A 17,137-nucleotide genomic window follows, 5' to 3' on the forward strand; every position below is an offset into this window, starting at 1 on the left:
CGGCCATTTTGAATTTTTAATTAGTAATGGAAAATATTGATAATTTTCAATAGATTTTCAATAGATTATTGAATTTATTTAGAAATATGTGGCATCCCATTACTGTCATGTTGTGCACATATATGAAAAGTAGTTTTAAGCCTAACATATAGTAAATATTGTAACTAATATTGTAATAATAATAACTAGCAAGAAACGGAATAACTGGGAGGTTGTTGCCTGGAGTGCCAAAAGTGTTTGCATCTACCTGTGACTTTTTAGTCTGTGAAAACCTTTCTCAGACAGGGTAAGCACACATATTCAGTACACATATATGCCTATATAGCCTATTTTACTACACCTGTGACCTATATAGGCTACTGTAGGCCATTTGGATAAGGCGCAGGGGCAATGACCCCTGTATGCATAGGATCATCCTGGATGATCATCAGCATAGCTCAGTGAATGAATGTTACAGATTGTCACTTTTCACAGAACTAATGGGCACAGTGTCAAGATAATGGGCATAAAAAAGGCCTAATTTGTATCATGAGGTGTACCCTTGTGAAATCAGTTTCAGGAAAAGGGGTGGAGAGGCGGAGCAAATCAGCATCACCTCTCCTGTTATCTCAGCTCTATTGACTTATAAACTGCTTCTATTCATTTTGGCATCATAGGCTACTGTTAGGCATACAGACATGGATCGAAAGTACACACAGCCCAATTAGGCCGACGTTGTCACGTTATAGTAGGCCTTTACTTTATAAGTAACACCTAAAGTCGGCTATCTGAAGGCGATTAGAAGCGGCACCATCTCCCCTCACGCATAGCGCAGCGCTTTCCTCTCCAGTCTCTCCGGTTCCGCCCCCTCTTCCATGCTGCTTTAGTGACATGACAAACTCTAATAAAGACAGTCCAACCACGGCGACCAGCCCAGTTTTCAACAAGTCTAAAATATTCGTGTTATAGGGTATGCGTCTTCATTTCGCCGTGCGCAACGGTAAAAAAAAAAAAAAAAAAAAAAAAAAACGCGGATATTTCCCCAAGCCATGTATCGAATTTCTACGGGATGTACAACGTCTAACAGGATAATCCATTACTTTTTGTAGCAGTGGTTTTCCTTACGGTCTTTCACAGAGGGAAATGACATACGTTATCTTTATGTTTTAGCTTTTTTGCCTACTCCAGCTTAGGGGAAGACGCACGTCAAAGTTCACCACCAAGTGAAATATAGCCTATTTCGATGAACACATGATGACTGCAATCACTTTAGGGGCGACATATGGCATTGTATTGCATATAAAACGCACGACATAGAAATAGTGGTTGCCTATTTAGAGGTTTATTCAGTGAAATTACGCATATCGCCCTGTGGGTTTGGATGACAATAAACGCTTCTCGCATGTTCTAAGGAAATCGCCCGTAACCATTTACAAGTCGCAAGCAAACACATTCTCACAACCCCGCAAATGTTCATTAGTTTGTGTTCAGGATCATGTTTCCTAGGTCTACACCGTGTTTCTGTGTTTGACAGGGGAGGTCCCAAACAGCCGATTGATCGTCTGTGTTGCAATCTCAGCAGCAACATCTTTTTTCTTATAATAATGGCTGCAATTACTTGAGGGGCGAAATACGCAATTGCATTGCACACAAAACATCATGACAAGTTGTCGTCTGGGGGCAGGCCAACTTGCTTCAGATTTATTCAGTGAATGAAACCAGTCGCATGCGTTCAGCTCGCCTGGAACAGGGCTTCGCCTTCGCATCGCGTGTGTTCAAATGGGAACTCCCCTACCTAATGAAGTCTCCAAACAAACCTCTTCTCTCAATCCCGAAACTTTCCATTGAGTTATGGTTAGGATCAGTTATGTTTGTAAAACTGTTTATGTATGTAAAACTGACGCGATGTTTCCCTGTGTTTGGCAAGGGGATCTATTTCACTGCCTATTCGAATTGGCTGTTCTTCTCTGTAGCCACGGCTAAGCTAGCAATAGGAGACGCATTGTCTAAGGCCATATTATAAATGTCTACACATATACAATCAACTTGTGAGAAAATATAATGTCACTAAACATAAACCACAAAGACAAATTGCATTTAGAATGTATTTGGGCTTGAATTAGAGGAAATTATGTGCACAATCTCACAACGCCGATCCTCCTTTGTTTTGAAATAGTGACTTGCAACGCAACTTCCGCGTCTGGGTTTTCAGATGGAAATTACTCGAAAAAAATGCACTAAGAGGGGTCGAAATTCTTAGAAAGGATTGAAGTACCACATGTCTGCCACCCAGTGGAAAGGAGTATGGACAAGATTTTACACTCTATTCGACGTGACAGCCCACCTAATTCAATACCGCGACCTGTCGCAATTTTGCGACGACGGCAGTAAAAGGGTTAAGATCATGCTGGATCCGGAACCGGATACCAGATCCTACGAAAGGGTTGAAACACATAGCCTACTCGCACACGTGGGCCCTTTTTATTAGGTTGGCTCAAACTATTTTTTAGACTCATTGGCTTACTGCCACACTGCCTGCAATGGCCGCTTCCAAAGGGCTTTCACTCCATGCAGCAATTGGGGTTGTGAAAGACTGACTGAAAAACCTAGGCTTGAGATGCACCAGATCCTGATTTTTAGGTAACTGCCGGATACCGGATCCACTGCTTAAGATCCTGTCGGATCCAGATCCTGTTAAAAACCCTATTATACTGCCGGATCCGGAACCGGATCTTGGATCCTGTGCATCTCTAAAAAATACCCAAAATGAGCTGCGTAGCTGACTGGTAAGGTAAACAGGACTTCATCAATTATTCGTTGAGACATTTTCAAAGCTCGCAAAGTTGAAAGTGCTCATTTGATTAGGATTGACTAAGCGACTTTACCTGACCCCACTGCACTCGACATGTGGCTGCGGTTAACTAATAACTACCTACGTACGTATATCTGTACTTGTCAAAAATCTCCAAGCCATTACTTCTTTCCTGAAACTCCTCGTTTCTCTATTACTATTATATTGGTATCTTTTTATTTGTATTCATTAACTATTATTATTTTTTCTGCTGTTTTTTGTTTGTTTAATCTGTCTCTCTGTATGAAGAGAGAGCTTTGTTTTTCCTTAGTGAACAACTCTGACCTAATCGCTGACAAGAGCCAACGAGTGCAAAGGCCAAAGCTGTTGATGTCCAATATGGTAACCAAGCTTAATCATACCATGGGTGCATCCCAATATGTGACCTTGCCTCCTCCACTTGCCTCCTCCACTTGCTTTTCGTCATGATGACATCACTGACAGCAGCATTATATTTCAATATATTGCAAAAGCTCAATTGTAAAGTCTTTTTCTCATTTGCAATTGGGATGGTGAATGAAAAACAGTCCCTCAAAAGTTGTTGTGGCGAGGCTGACGGCTGGAAAACTTTATTGTTTTCTCCACGGAGGAGGGGCCAGGAGGCGGGACGAGGAGACAAGCACAAGTGGAGGAGGCAAGGTCACATATTGGGATGCACCCCATGTGTCACCAGTGCAGCGGAGTGAGATCAAGTCCAGTGGGTGGGACAACTTTCCTTTTAACTCCATTCATTCTCCAAATCTCCTAAAGGGGCATGACTATGTATTGAACTCCATTCATTCTCCAAGTCTCCTAAAGGGGCATGACTATGTATTGAACTCCATTCATTCTCCAAATCTCCTAAAGGGGCATGGCTGCCATAGCATTGCTGCTTAGAACCTTATGTCACATGGATTCCAGTAGAAAAAGCCCGTATGAACAGTCTCTACTCTCTGGTAAAAAAAAAAAAAAAGATACTGTGAATTAAGGATAGACTGATATATATATCGGTATCGGTATCAGGCCGATATTTGCACTTTTTAAGTGTATCGTATCGGCAAATGCGCGTGTGGTTTTGTCCAATACACAATATTTATTAGCTAATGTCATTTTTTTTAAAAGCACCAAGACACTTTATTTTTGTATAACTTGATTGTTAGACATTACTTGATTGTTAGAGTGGGTGTTTAAATGTTACAAGTTCTACCTCAATTTGATAATGTTAAAGGAATGTTTATTTTTAACTTGAGACATGGAATATTTGACATTTTTTTAACCTTTTTTTTAACCCATATCTGCCCCAAATATCGGCTATCTGAAATCGGGTATCAGCCAAGGGTGATGAAAAAATAATCGGTATCGCATCGGCCATTAAAAAACCTGTATCGGTCGACCCCTACTGTGAATGCTGTCCTTACTGAATGCATCCTTTTCCGTAGTCAGGTGGCACTTAGTGAGAATCCTTATCTAAGACTAAGATCTAGTAATACAGGGCTTTAAAGGACCAGTTCAGTCAATTTCAACATGCAGTTGTAATGCTCCCACTACTCTAGACTTGTCTGTACATGAGTTTTTTTTTCTTCTTCTTCCTTTTTCCGAGATCTTGATCATTGTAATGGGGCAGCGTATTGTTTACATTTCAAAAAAACATTTTTATTTATTCTCAAAAACATCCGAAAGGTTATACAACATCACCAGACAACTAGCAAACAGCGGTACCTTTTGGGAAAATATTTGGAGTAGGCCTATGTTCATTTTTATTTAAGTGTAAACAAACGCTGCCCCCATTAGAATAGCTCATATCTCGGAAAGGGCTTAGCCGATAAATGTGGCATCACTGGGTACTGACAAGTCAAGGGTAGCTTGAGCAATACAACAGCATATTAACATTGACTGAACTGGTCCTTTAATACATTCAACTTGAGATTTTATCATTGTCATAATGAGCGGGAAGATGTCCATACTGACAAGGGAAGGGCAGTCCTCACTGTGTGTATCATCAGAGATCTGGTATTCACTGTCACTTTGGTGCTAATTTGTGATTTGGCTAAGGGCCAGGAAAACTCATCGCTGTCATGTTTCCTCTTATTTCTATTTTAAGAACTTAGTACATTTCATTATTGATTGACTTTTAACACTCACATTTAAGCCAATTCATGATTTCAAATAATGGGGGGGGGGGTGTCCTACTAACTCTCATATTGGCCCTTACTTATTATCAGTATAGTACTTCAGCTACCTATTGTTTTTTCTCTCTACTGTCTAACTACGTATTACTTCTGTATTATACATTACTTCATAGCATTATTTTGAAATGTGGGTTTCTTGATGTTGTGTAAAAACTACATGTGGCTGAACTGTTTTTTGTTTTGTTTTGTTTTGTTTTTTTAAGAACGTGGCTCTGCAGTAAACCAGGCAAAGTTGACCTTGTGGCAGAAGTAAATCATCTAATAGAAGAGCCTGCAGTGAGTCCTCATTTTCTTAACTAAATGACACCTGTGGGTGTGGGTTTGTGCTGCAACTCTGTTGGCATGCAACACAGTCTCATCCCATCTTGTCAATTTCTGACTACTTTTCACCAGACTGCAATTTTTGACGTTGAGGGCATACCTGCCACGTCGCATGTTGACTAGGTGGCCTAAACCTAGATCTTTCCCTAACCCTGACCGTCAGTATGCTGCCAGAGGGAGGCATCTTTGAAGCGCACGTCACATTTTGACTCAGAGGGCATAGCTTAGACATCCAAAATTGCAGTCTGGTCAAGGGTAGTGACAAGTTGGGATGATGCAGTGTAGCGGCATGATGCTTGAATGTTGTTTTGCTTAGTTGCTTACACATCATATTATAAAGGCTACATGCGTCCCAAATTACATGCCCAAATTATTTCATTCCAATCAGCCCGCCCCTACTGTGATGTTTCTACATATTAAAAACTAGTTTAGTTTAGTTTATTGCTTATTTGACAGGGACCATGTACAAGACAGAATCTAGTAACAGAGTTAGCTAAAAGCTAGTTTACATCTGTGGTCCCTGGGAAGGGAGCTAAAAAGAAACACACATTAAAAACATAGACAATACATGCACTATTGTTACCAACACAAGTCACAAATTGGAGCAGCAACAGAATCCTACTAAGACATACAAAAACATGTACAATCACATTATCACAACAAGGCAAGACACACATGATGATGACTGCATCCTTAGCTCACCTGTTGTGTGCGGTCTGAGTCGTCCCCCGTCGAGGCTGTCGTGGGCGGCGGCTTGAAGATCTCCCTGACGTCGGGCGCGTGGTACTGCTTGTTGCGCTTGCGCAGCGTCTGTTTCAGCAGCTCCACGCGCTTCTCCACGGCGGCCGCCTGCGTGCGGGTCAAGGTCGACAGCATGACCTTGGAGTCCTCCGAGGCGTCCGAGTCCTCCGCCACCGACTCCTGGAACAGGTTGGCCAGCCCGGCCTCCGTCAGCCAGGCCTCCTCATGCTCGCCCTCTGCAGGACGGGAGGGAGAAAAGACATGAGTTGATGTTAAAATTGCTATATTTTTTATTTTATTACGTAAAAAAGACAAACTCAAATCAGTCTGAGGGTCTTAGTTACCGGTAAGCTTAACGCACTTTGTCAAGGACTGAGGGAGTGAAGGGAGGAAGGAGGAGAGTAAGGCACATCAAGGATGATTCTTTCGAGGGGGCACGCCAAAGGCACCCAAGAATAATATTGGCCGGCGCCTTCTTTTCAGAAATAAGGTTGCAGGCGCAATGCTCAAGACGACCATGGCAGCCATTTTGTCATCCATTTTTTTATTTAGTCTTAGTCTTAGTCTTGTGTCAAAGTCCATTCTTAGTCTTCGTCGCTTTTAGTCTTTCAAAAATCATTTTTGTTTAGTTATTATTTAGTCGACTAAAATTCCTAAACATTTTTGTCTAGTTTTAGTCTTTCACAAATAATTTTTGTTTAGTCATTATTTAGTCGACTAAAAGTCCTCAACATTTTTGTCTAGTTTTAGTCTAAACATTTTAGTCTTTAGTTTAAGTCACAATACAATAAAACACAAGGCCTTTAGTAATGCACTGAGACTTGGTTATTGCCATTCTGGTAAAGGAATCAATAGTGCATACAAATGTGAATATGTCGCTGGTGCTACGTATTCGTAAAGGGATTTTTGTTTTGTAAGAGAAGCTTCTCCCCCAATATTCGTTAGGGTCAGTCTGCTAAAAGTAAAATCGGTGGATGGATTCAGCTGTAATTAATCATTTTTTAAATCCCATAGTGTCCCTTTAAAGGTTAATTACCAATTAACAATTAATTTATATCTTTTAGTTGTGGTTGTACCAATTTATGTCTGATCCCCCCAAAAAAGTCTACGTCTTGGTCATTTTTAGTCTTTCACAAATCATTTTTGTTAGTCAGAATTTAGTCGACTAAAAGTTAGTTCTTAGTCTTAGTCACTTTTAGTCTTTCACAAATCATTTTTGTTTAGTCATTATTTAGTCGACTTAAAGTCCTCAACATTTTAGTCTCGTTTTAGTCTTTCACAGATCATTTTTGTTAGTCAGAATTTAGTCGATTAAACTCTCAAAAGGTTAGTCGACTAATATATTTAGTCTTAGTCTAGTCGACAAAATTAACACTGGTGCAGAGTGCCATTCGCTCCCTGCCCACATGTTTCCTACTGGACAAGTGTGACCTCACTACCCTCTGCTCTGTGACCTTTGACCTTCCTTACACATTGAGCCACAGCTGCATCCTGAACGGCCAAACAACTCAAAGAGCGGAGGTGGGTTTGCCGTGGCGCCGCTTTGAACACAAAAACAAAACATAAAAAGGAGTTGTTGTGTTTTTTCATACTTTTTACTTTTTTACTTTGATTCTGGCACTTCAGGGGTACAAAGATTTCCCCCAGAACTTTTTTGCTAAGGTAGCCACATTGACACCAGACACCTACCCCCTTGACTAGGTCCCTTGAAAAGATCTTGTGTTGTTAATGTAATTTCTACAGTTTCTTCACCAAAGTGTGTATACTTCAAAGGGACACTGTTCAGGAAATGGTCAAAAAAGGTACTGCAACTATGCTGCTCATTGAAACTGGGTTGGCTATCGCCAAATTTGATATTTAGGCCTACATGAAAGTAGTTTACTAAGTAATTAACAAATATTTTCTAGTATGGCCCAAGTACAGTCATTTTTGCAGCTAAAAATGGCTATTTCTGGAAATTCAAAATGGCGGACCATGGAGAAGATCCCCCTTTTCATGTATGAAAAGTGCAATTTTTCCAGACATAATGAATACTTACAATTTCATGGTGGTGGTTAATATTCATGAAAAAGGTAACATTAGTGAATGGGTAGCAGGAATCCTGGAAATAAAAAACTAAAAATCTCACACAGTGTCCCTTTAAGGGGCTTCATGCTTCACATTTCATATACATATGTAAAGTACACCACAGACTGATACCAGCTATTCCATCACCTTGACCAATGAATATTCTGTGGGCAACACTGGACTGTATATTTACTATCGGGCAGTCGGGGCAGCCGTGGCCTAGTGTTTAGAGAGTTGGTCTTTCAATCTAGGGGTTGTAGGTTCGAATCCTCCCTGACCTCTCCCTACATCTCCTTCCATGGCGGAAGTGCCCTTGAGCAAGGCACCTAACCCCACATTGCTCCAGGGCCTGTAACCAATACCCTGCAAAAATAGTAACTGTAAGTCGCTTTGAATAAATGAAAGCGTCAGCTAAGTGCAGTGCAATGTAATGTAATGCAATATATCGGGCGGATACAGAATCCCCTGAGTCACTTTGCGGCGTTAAGCCAATAAATGAAAGCGTCAGCTGAGTGTAATGTAATGTAATGTAATGTATCGGGCGGATACAGAATCTCCTGAGTCACTTTGCGGCGTTAAGCCAACAACTGAAATGGCATTGAGTTATAAACAGTACAGTAAGCTTAGCACCAGAGTGTCACAGCATTAAGCGGCTTACACACACAAAGCTAGCTTTTCGCCTGCTCGCCTACTCGCCACTCTTTCATGGAACGTTCACTGAAAGTTCCCGCGGCTTTAACTGCCAATGAACTGGCGAGAAGTACCGAACTCTGCATTCCAATTGGTTACTCGCTTACTCGCCTCGCTCGAAGATAAAATATTTTCAACTCGGGATCCGCCCACATCGCATCGCTTGTACAGTGCTCGCCTACTCGCCTGCGAGTCTCGCTGGAACACATCGACATTCTATTGACTTCATTCGCTGAGCGAGTAACTAGTAGCGACGTGTGTGTACGGCCCTTTACTGCCACTACCAGGGAAGCAGACAGGGGAGGACAAGTGGGTCAGTTGTCTGGGGCACAGGTAGAGGGCACAGGTAGAGGGCACAGGTAGAGGGCACAGGTAGAGGGCACAGGTAGAGGGCACAGGTAGAGGGCGTGGGACTGGGGGTAGGACTGGGGCAAAATTTACTTGGCAGGTTAGGGGCCCTTTCAGATGACTTTTGTCCCATGCAGGCCCCGGCAAATGTTGTCAGCAACCCTGGCCACTACCACAGCACCATTGCAGAGGGGCATGCTACACGGGTCCATTGACTTTCACTAGCTTAGCGACATACTCCCTCTTTTAACTTGTCTTAAAGCAAGACAACGGCTTACATGAAAAGTAAGACACTTTACCACCTTTATAAACCCTGGCCAACGATTTGAACTGTATTAAGCCCCAAAATAGTGGCATACCCCTTTAAACGGCGGCCATCTCAGCACAGAAGGACCGTAGACTTAGCTTGAAAGATGATGTCACGGGGGGGGGTCTGGGGGGGCTGTGGAGCAGCGCGCTAACCCCCCCACAATTGGACTTGCCCATGGGGACCCCGTTACAAGTCCAGACTGGGTCATTTCCCAGCCCTACCCCCATATCTATCTGCTGCTCATTTCCTGTCTCCTCTCACACTGTCCTGTCATAAAAAAGGCACAAAAAGCCCCCAAAACAAAACAAAAAAGATGATGTCACAACTCAGTTACAGGGAACTGATACATTGCGGTTAAGATTACAGCAATTGCCAACTGTACTAAAGCCAATCTAGCAACAGAGTTTCGGATTGGTTGAAAGTAAGGAAGGATTGCAGCAATTGGCAACTGTACTTAAGACAATCTAGCAACAGAGTTTCGGATTGGTTGAAAGTAAGGAAGGAGTGCCAGCTCTGGTCCTGTGATGTGATCTGATGTGATGTGATGTGGCAGCCGTGGCCTAGTGGTTAAAGAGTTGGTCTATCAATCTAGGGGTTGCCGGTTCAAATCCCCCTGACCTCTCCCTACATCTCCATCCATGGCTGAAGTGCCCTTGAGCACCTAACCCCACATTGCTCCAAGGACTGTAACCAATACCCTGAAAAAACAATAGTTGTAAGTCGCTTTGAATAAATGAAAGCGTCAGCCAAGTGCAATGTAATGTAATGTAATGTACTGTAATGATCTGTAACGAACTTCAAAAACATAAGCGGAATGTTATCAGCAAATAATACCATTTTAATTAGTTTATCATTAGCTTGAAAACACTGGATAATGCTTAAGTCCATATAGTCCACGGGCCAGGTGAGATGTCGGTACCACTCAGAGGGGCAAAGGTTGCTTATATTTTTTGAAAAGATACATGTCTGAAGTTAACATTTTTGTATGATAACCCTTCTGGAAGTACAGCCAAGTTAGGGTTATCAGCCGTTAAAGTAACACCCCCCCATCAAAAATAAAGGTTTTTAAGATGGGTGCCTGTCTTTCTACTGGCCCTTGTTTAAGACATATAGGGATGGTTAATTTTGTTATGTGTGGTATCGTTGCGAAGGGGAGACTCTGAGCTTTCATCTGACACCTTTCGAGAACATTTTGGTTAAGTATAGCCCTCCCTGCAGCTTTTCAAACATTTACTCAGACACATTTTTTTTAATTTTCGCCGATATCATCTCTTGTCTTTTCATACTGTGGCATCAGGGAGCATCAGAGAAACCTATTTAAAACTCTAAAATATTGTCTTGAGTATCAGGAATCTGAAAATATATCCTTTCACTATGTTATCCCATTTTTAGGGGGTGATTTTCAGTCTTGTATCAGGCATGCCACTTTTTTGTTGCTGTTTTTTTTGTGTGCTAATGTCTCGTATAGTCAGGCCTTTTTGAGACATTCTGCAGTTGGTTATCATAGCTTGTTATATATCATCAAGGAAGCCGACAGGGGGGGGCAAAGGGATGTCTTGTCCCGGGCCCAGGGACAGAGGGGGCCCAGAATTTGATCCTTATTACATTGTATGTATTGAATTTGGGGCCCTTTCCGATGTCTTTGTCCCAGGCCCAGCCAAGGCTGTCAGCGACCCTGTATATCATAAAAGCTTGGATTGTATAGTATACAGATATGACCATGTATTTGGTGTACCTATTTGCATAGTAACCTATTTGCATAGCAACGGTTGCCAATTTGTTGTTATGACTGAAACTTCATTATATGTCCAAAATACCTCAAGACGTTTCAACCTTGAAGATGAATTTGAGTGGTAACCGTAATATATCTGACTCCCACTCCACTTTTCTTTTTTACACTGCATTGTACATGACCCCACACTACTCTATCAGTTCCATGTAGTGGTAAACTGGCAACGCTTCTAGGGCCATTCTGCAATTGGTTATCATAGCTCATTATACACCATATTAAAGCTTGGAGTTTGCAGTGTATGGGATATTATGATATATTTTGCTGTACCTATTTGCTTGGCAACGCAGGTAGAGCATTTTCCTTACCAACCAGCATCAATGATACAGTTTCTCAGCGATTCCATTGTGTAATGATACGTGAATCCTGACTACTTGTCCTAATATCAGTGTTGTGATGCAATACATCAAGAGGTTATATACAACGTCTGCAACATATGTGATAATGGCCCATTTGATGTTAGTCTACCAACCGAAATCATAGCAAATGTGTGAGAAATACAATAGGCCTTTAAACATATCGTGTCAACTTTTGTAGACATATTGTGTCATGTTAAATATGACTTAAAAATGTTTAGTTACTACATGTCAGACATACATGTATCTTAATTTTACATGTGCTTAGCAGAAGAGATGGGAAAAGAGTTGAAGTTGTACTCAAGTGAGCGTAGGCTATCTTTCTTAAATCTTACTCGAGGGGTAAGTAAAAGTCATGTACTCATCCAAAATCTGCTCAAGTATAGGTAAAGTAGTTCAAAAAAAGTACTGAACTTAAAATGTAATTTGATGAAAAATAGTTCTCTGTTACTTTCAATTAGATGTCCTCTAGTGGCCTAGGCCTCTTTTTTTGGTCTTTTATGGCTCATTTTGTGACAGGAAAGAATTGGCCAGAGAGAGAGAGGCGGCAGTCTGGTGCCCTATCTAGCGGTCCATGCCTAGTCCTCTTGAGATGCTCTTCATTTAGTGGTTTTGTTTAGTCAATAATGACACATCTGGTGTTCCCAGACAGGCCCTCTTGCAGGAAATCCAGCAGGTCTATCATCTACAAACCTAAAGGCCAACTTCAGTCTTGGGTAGTGATTTGAACAGGCAGCAGGGCTTTGTTGCATCTGGTATTGGAGACCTAGACTGTATCAGAGGTGTCATGCTTTACAGCAAAATGTAAAAACTGTCTGTGATATAACAGTTGAAGATAATGAAGAAGTTGAACATATTGCAAAGGAAGAGTGAGGGACAATACCATCAGAAAAGTACAAAAAGCTCATTGATGAATGAAAAACATGTTTGGAAGCTGTCATTGTCATTGTGCACCCAAATACTACTGGTGAGGACTGTATACTGACCATTCAGAAGACAAAAATATAATTTCAGCAGGGGATGTTTTCTTGGCACACGTTGGGCCCCTTTGTCCCAATCAAGCATCATTACAATGCCCCAGTCTACTTGAACGTTGTTGCAGGCAGTTAAATGGCTTCTTATTGAAAAAGGGGTAGGCTACAGCCCAGTACCCAGCCCAGTACCAGCCCAGCAAGGTGTACCTAAGTAGCAGGTAAGTGCACATCTTCTTTGTGTATGCATTTTTTCTTTCTAAAGTGGTATGTAGTATACAGTATACAGTTTTATGCATAAGTCAGTATACAGGTGGGATTTCAACCTGCAACCCTCTGATCTGATGTCCATCTCCTGAACCACTACGCCACAACTGCCCCATGTGCTGTTATAGTATGTGTAACATGGCTGTTATGTAACTGTATGAATGCCACAGTTGGTCCTACTCTCTACATTTACAGTGCATGTGCAGGGAGTACTATTCAGTGTGATATGAGGTTCTGTGCTATTGTGACATTAGCACATGTAGAGTAGCAGGACAATAACAAACCCATTACATCTACTGTGACTACCAGGTTCATAGAGGTCAATGCTCAGCATGGTCTCCTATTGTAATGCACTGTACTCTACTGAACTATACTCTACTGTACCATACAGTTCTCTACTCTACTTCACTCCACTCCATTGTTCATTACTGCTGCTTGGGTCTAGGGATGGGTATCAGTGTATGCCTGGAAAGTGAGCTGCAGTTGCTCAGTTGGTACACCAACACATGTGAATACAGTACATGTATGCATGTTGCTTCATCGGTGGCATGGTGTAGTAGTTGTTGCAGCAGTATGAAGTTCAGAACTTGTGCTGTCTTTGCAAAGCTCTGATGACATTGTACCCCACTCTTCCTTTGCAAACCTCTTCATGATCTTCACCTCAAATCAAGTGTTCTTGCAGAGGGTTTTTAAATGTTGCTGTAAATCATGATACATGTGGTACGACCAAGGCCTCCAGGAGGAGAGAAGTGCCGCAAATTCTCCAATTAAATAAACAAGTTTTTAATGTGACAACTCGAGAGTGTGCAGCACTTATCTCCTCCTGCAAGTGTGCAACTGCACTCAGGACCCGCCAGGTTAGTGGGGGGATTAACTAACCAGTGCTCTCTACCATCCTCTTCCATGACTGAGGCACCCCAATTATGGTACCGTCCCGCTGCACTGCTGCCTTTCGGATGCCCTTTGGGGGCTGCCCCCTTGCACGGGTGAGGCATAAATGCAATTTTGGTGTGTGTCGTGTGCACAGTGTGTAGTGTGTTGTGGCGGGCTGTGTCACAATGTGAATGGATGTAGGAGTTAACTAGTTGAACTTTCACTTCACTTTCTACTACTAAAGACTACTAAAAAGGGACAAGTTAAGGGATGAGTTTATGTTGTGTTTATATACAATTGCTATGATTTCAGTTGCAAGACTAATATCATAGGGGACATTATCACATATATTTCTGGTATACAACCTCTGGGCGCATAACAACATTGATTTTAGGACAAGTAGTCAGGATTCAGACACCATATGACACAATGGAATCACTGAGAAACTATATCATTGATACTGGTTATGGAAAATGATTTGCCTAGTTAACATTGCTCTGCAAACAGGTACACCAAATATATGATAATATATGAATATGCTACCCACTCCAAGCTTTCATATGGTATATAACAAGCTATGACAACCAACTGCAAAATGCACCTAGAGGTATTGCTTCCTGAACTTTATGAGAAAATGGTAAAACTGTGTTTTGAAAAAAATAACATGCCTCATACAAGACTGAAAATCACCCCCTAAACATGGGATAACATAGTGAAAGGATACATTTTCAGATTCCTGATACTCAAGGCAATATTTTAGAGTTTAAAATAGGTCTTTCTGATGCTCCCTGATGCCACAGTATGAAAAGACAAGAGATGGTATCGGCGAAAATGGAAAAAAACGTGTCTGAGTAAATGTTTGAAGAGCTGCAGGGAGGGCTATACTTAACCAAAATGTTCTCAAGAGGTGTCGGATGAAAGCTCAGAGTCTCCCCTTCGCAACGATACCACACATAACAAAATTAACCATCCCTATATGTCTTAAACAAGGGCCAGTAGAAAGACAGGCACCCATCTTAAAAACCTTTATTTTTGATGGGGGGGTGTTACTTTAACGGCTGATAACCCTAACTTGGCTGTACTTCCAGAAGGGTTATCATACAAAAATGTTAACTTCAGACATGTATCTTTTCAAAAAATATAAGCAACCTTTGCCCCTCTGAGTGGTACCGACATCTCACCTGGCCCGTGGACTAATAGTACTGTATCAACGTCAATGTAGCTCTGAATGAAGAGATCACAGGTCACATTGGATAATCATTCGGTAAGTTCATTCGGTAAGAATAATTTCCCTACACGTTATATCAATTGGACACGTCATAATAGGAGGCATCCAAACCTAGTCAATCAGTGAAAAGGAAGTGCGAGGAGGGAGGTTGTAGTCTAGCTAGTTGCAGTTTGCAAATGGCACATTGTATGTAATCACTGATGTTTGGTCTTGATATACTACAACAATATGCAAACCTGTGTGTTTTAGCCTCCTAAATCGGATATTTTTAAAACCAGGGTTTTGAAATGTGCATTCTAAAACTCTGTTTACATGTAGACTGGAGGCCGAAACCAATCAGTTTAAAAATACGGTATATACGTGTAAACAGCTTCTCTAAGAGTTTTGACAAAGCCAGTAACAGCAGACTAAACACAGCTGCATTGTGTGAGAGCAGAGAGTGCCAGGAGAAACTGCAGGGGAGGAAAAAGATACGTGCTGACCTTTCTAATGATAGACAACAACCAGGGTTCCCATACCTTTTTCATTACCAAATTCAAGCACTTTTCAAGCACCTTCAAGCACCAATTTTTCAGTTTTCCAGCACCTTTAAATAGGTCGCGGGAAGGGGTGTGTCCAGAAAATTGTGTTTTTAAGATGCAATTTCCTGCATTCTAATCGATTTTAGGGTGTAGAATGGATAATCCAATCTGACATTTCACTCCCTCAGATTTTTGATGTACCTGAACAGTTTCTTTCTATTATTTGGCTTTACTGAGTTTGACTTGACACAAATTTCAAGCATTTTTAAGCACTTCACCAAACATTCAAGCACTTTCACAACCTTGAAAACATTTGATTGAAATTCAAGCATTTTCAAGGAATTCATGCACCAGAACAACTCTGCTGCAACTCATCTGTCCGCCACATATCAACTGGACACACACACACACACACACACACACACACACACACACACACACACACACACACACACACACACACACACACACAAGCATGTACACACTAGGGGTGGGCGATATGGAAAAAATGTCATATCACGGGATCTAAACATCAAATCTCGATTCCAATTTTTTATCGCGATCTTCCATCGAAAAAATGAAAAACAACAAAAAAACAAAAACAGGCATTTTATATACTTGCAATTTGTAATGAGCAATTAATTAAATGTAAACACAATGATGACACTGTTATAAAGTTCAAAATTCAATAATGTAAATAATATAAGTGAAGACAACAACACTAAGTAAGTAGACATTACTCTGATACTGATAGTAAACATCCTCACTGACGATCTATACGATTTCTCCACTTTGGCAGATTCGAGACGATCTTGTACTCAATTTCACGATTCACAATTTAATATCGCCATATTACCCACCCCTAGCGCACACACACACTGGCACACATGTTAACACACGCACACACAGTGAAGTAGGGTGCAAAGGATGCACATCCTCAACTTGCACCCCCACCCAGACACACACACACAGACAGACACCGCCTCCTCACACACTGTTCCTGTGTATAACAACAGGACATAAACACCCACACACACATTTACTAACACTCGGACTCACTCGCATCAACGCTACTAAGGAAGTGAATGCGTCCAGGTTCCTCTCTAAAGACAAAAACAGTCAGTGGGTGCATCCCAATATGTGACCTTGCCTCCTCCACTTGTGCTTGTCTCCTCGTCCCGCCTCCTGGCCCCTCCTCCGTGGAGAAAACGATAAAGTTTCCCAGCTGTCAGCCTCGCCACAACAACTTTTGAGGGACTGTTTTTCATTCACCATCCCAATTGCAAATGAGAAAAAGACTTTACAATTGAGCTTTTGCAAGATATTGAAATATAATGCTGTTGTCAGTGATGTCATCATGACGAGAAACAAGTGGAGGAGGCAAGGTCGCATATTAAAACACACTCTGTGTGTGAGGCGAGCAGAGGCAGAAATGCCATCTGGTGATCCTGTTTTTTTCTCCTCCAGGTTCGGAGGGGTATTCACGTGGAGCTATTGTCAAGTCTTCCTCCCACTAACAGGACATAGCATCTTCAAAGCCATACATGCTGCTTAACGCTATTGGGAAACTCCAACTCCCATTGTCATTGTGACACAGCAGTAGGCGCTACTAACCTTTTATACAGTAAGTAAATATAGGACAACAACCCTTAGCCCA

At 41.6% G+C, this 17,137-nt stretch overlaps 1 protein-coding gene across 1 annotated transcript in view; it reads right to left on the reverse strand.

Moving 5' to 3' along the window:
- The window catches only part of arhgap18 (Rho GTPase activating protein 18), a 35,644-nt gene extending 25,993 nt beyond the window's left edge, over positions 1 to 9,651 (reverse strand). The window contains exons 1-2 of the mRNA XM_063222224.1: positions 9,648 to 9,651; positions 6,022 to 6,296 (exon numbers count right to left, since the gene is read on the reverse strand). Coding sequence (XP_063078294.1) covers positions 6,022 to 6,296; positions 9,648 to 9,651 — 279 coding nt within the window. The remainder of the gene's footprint in view (positions 1 to 6,021; positions 6,297 to 9,647) is intronic.
- Positions 9,652 to 17,137: the final 7,486 nt, after the last annotated feature.

Source organism: Engraulis encrasicolus, chromosome 18 (genome assembly GCF_034702125.1).
Source record: "Engraulis encrasicolus isolate BLACKSEA-1 chromosome 18, IST_EnEncr_1.0, whole genome shotgun sequence".
In the NCBI taxonomy this organism is placed as follows: Eukaryota; Metazoa; Chordata; class Actinopteri; order Clupeiformes; family Engraulidae; genus Engraulis; species Engraulis encrasicolus.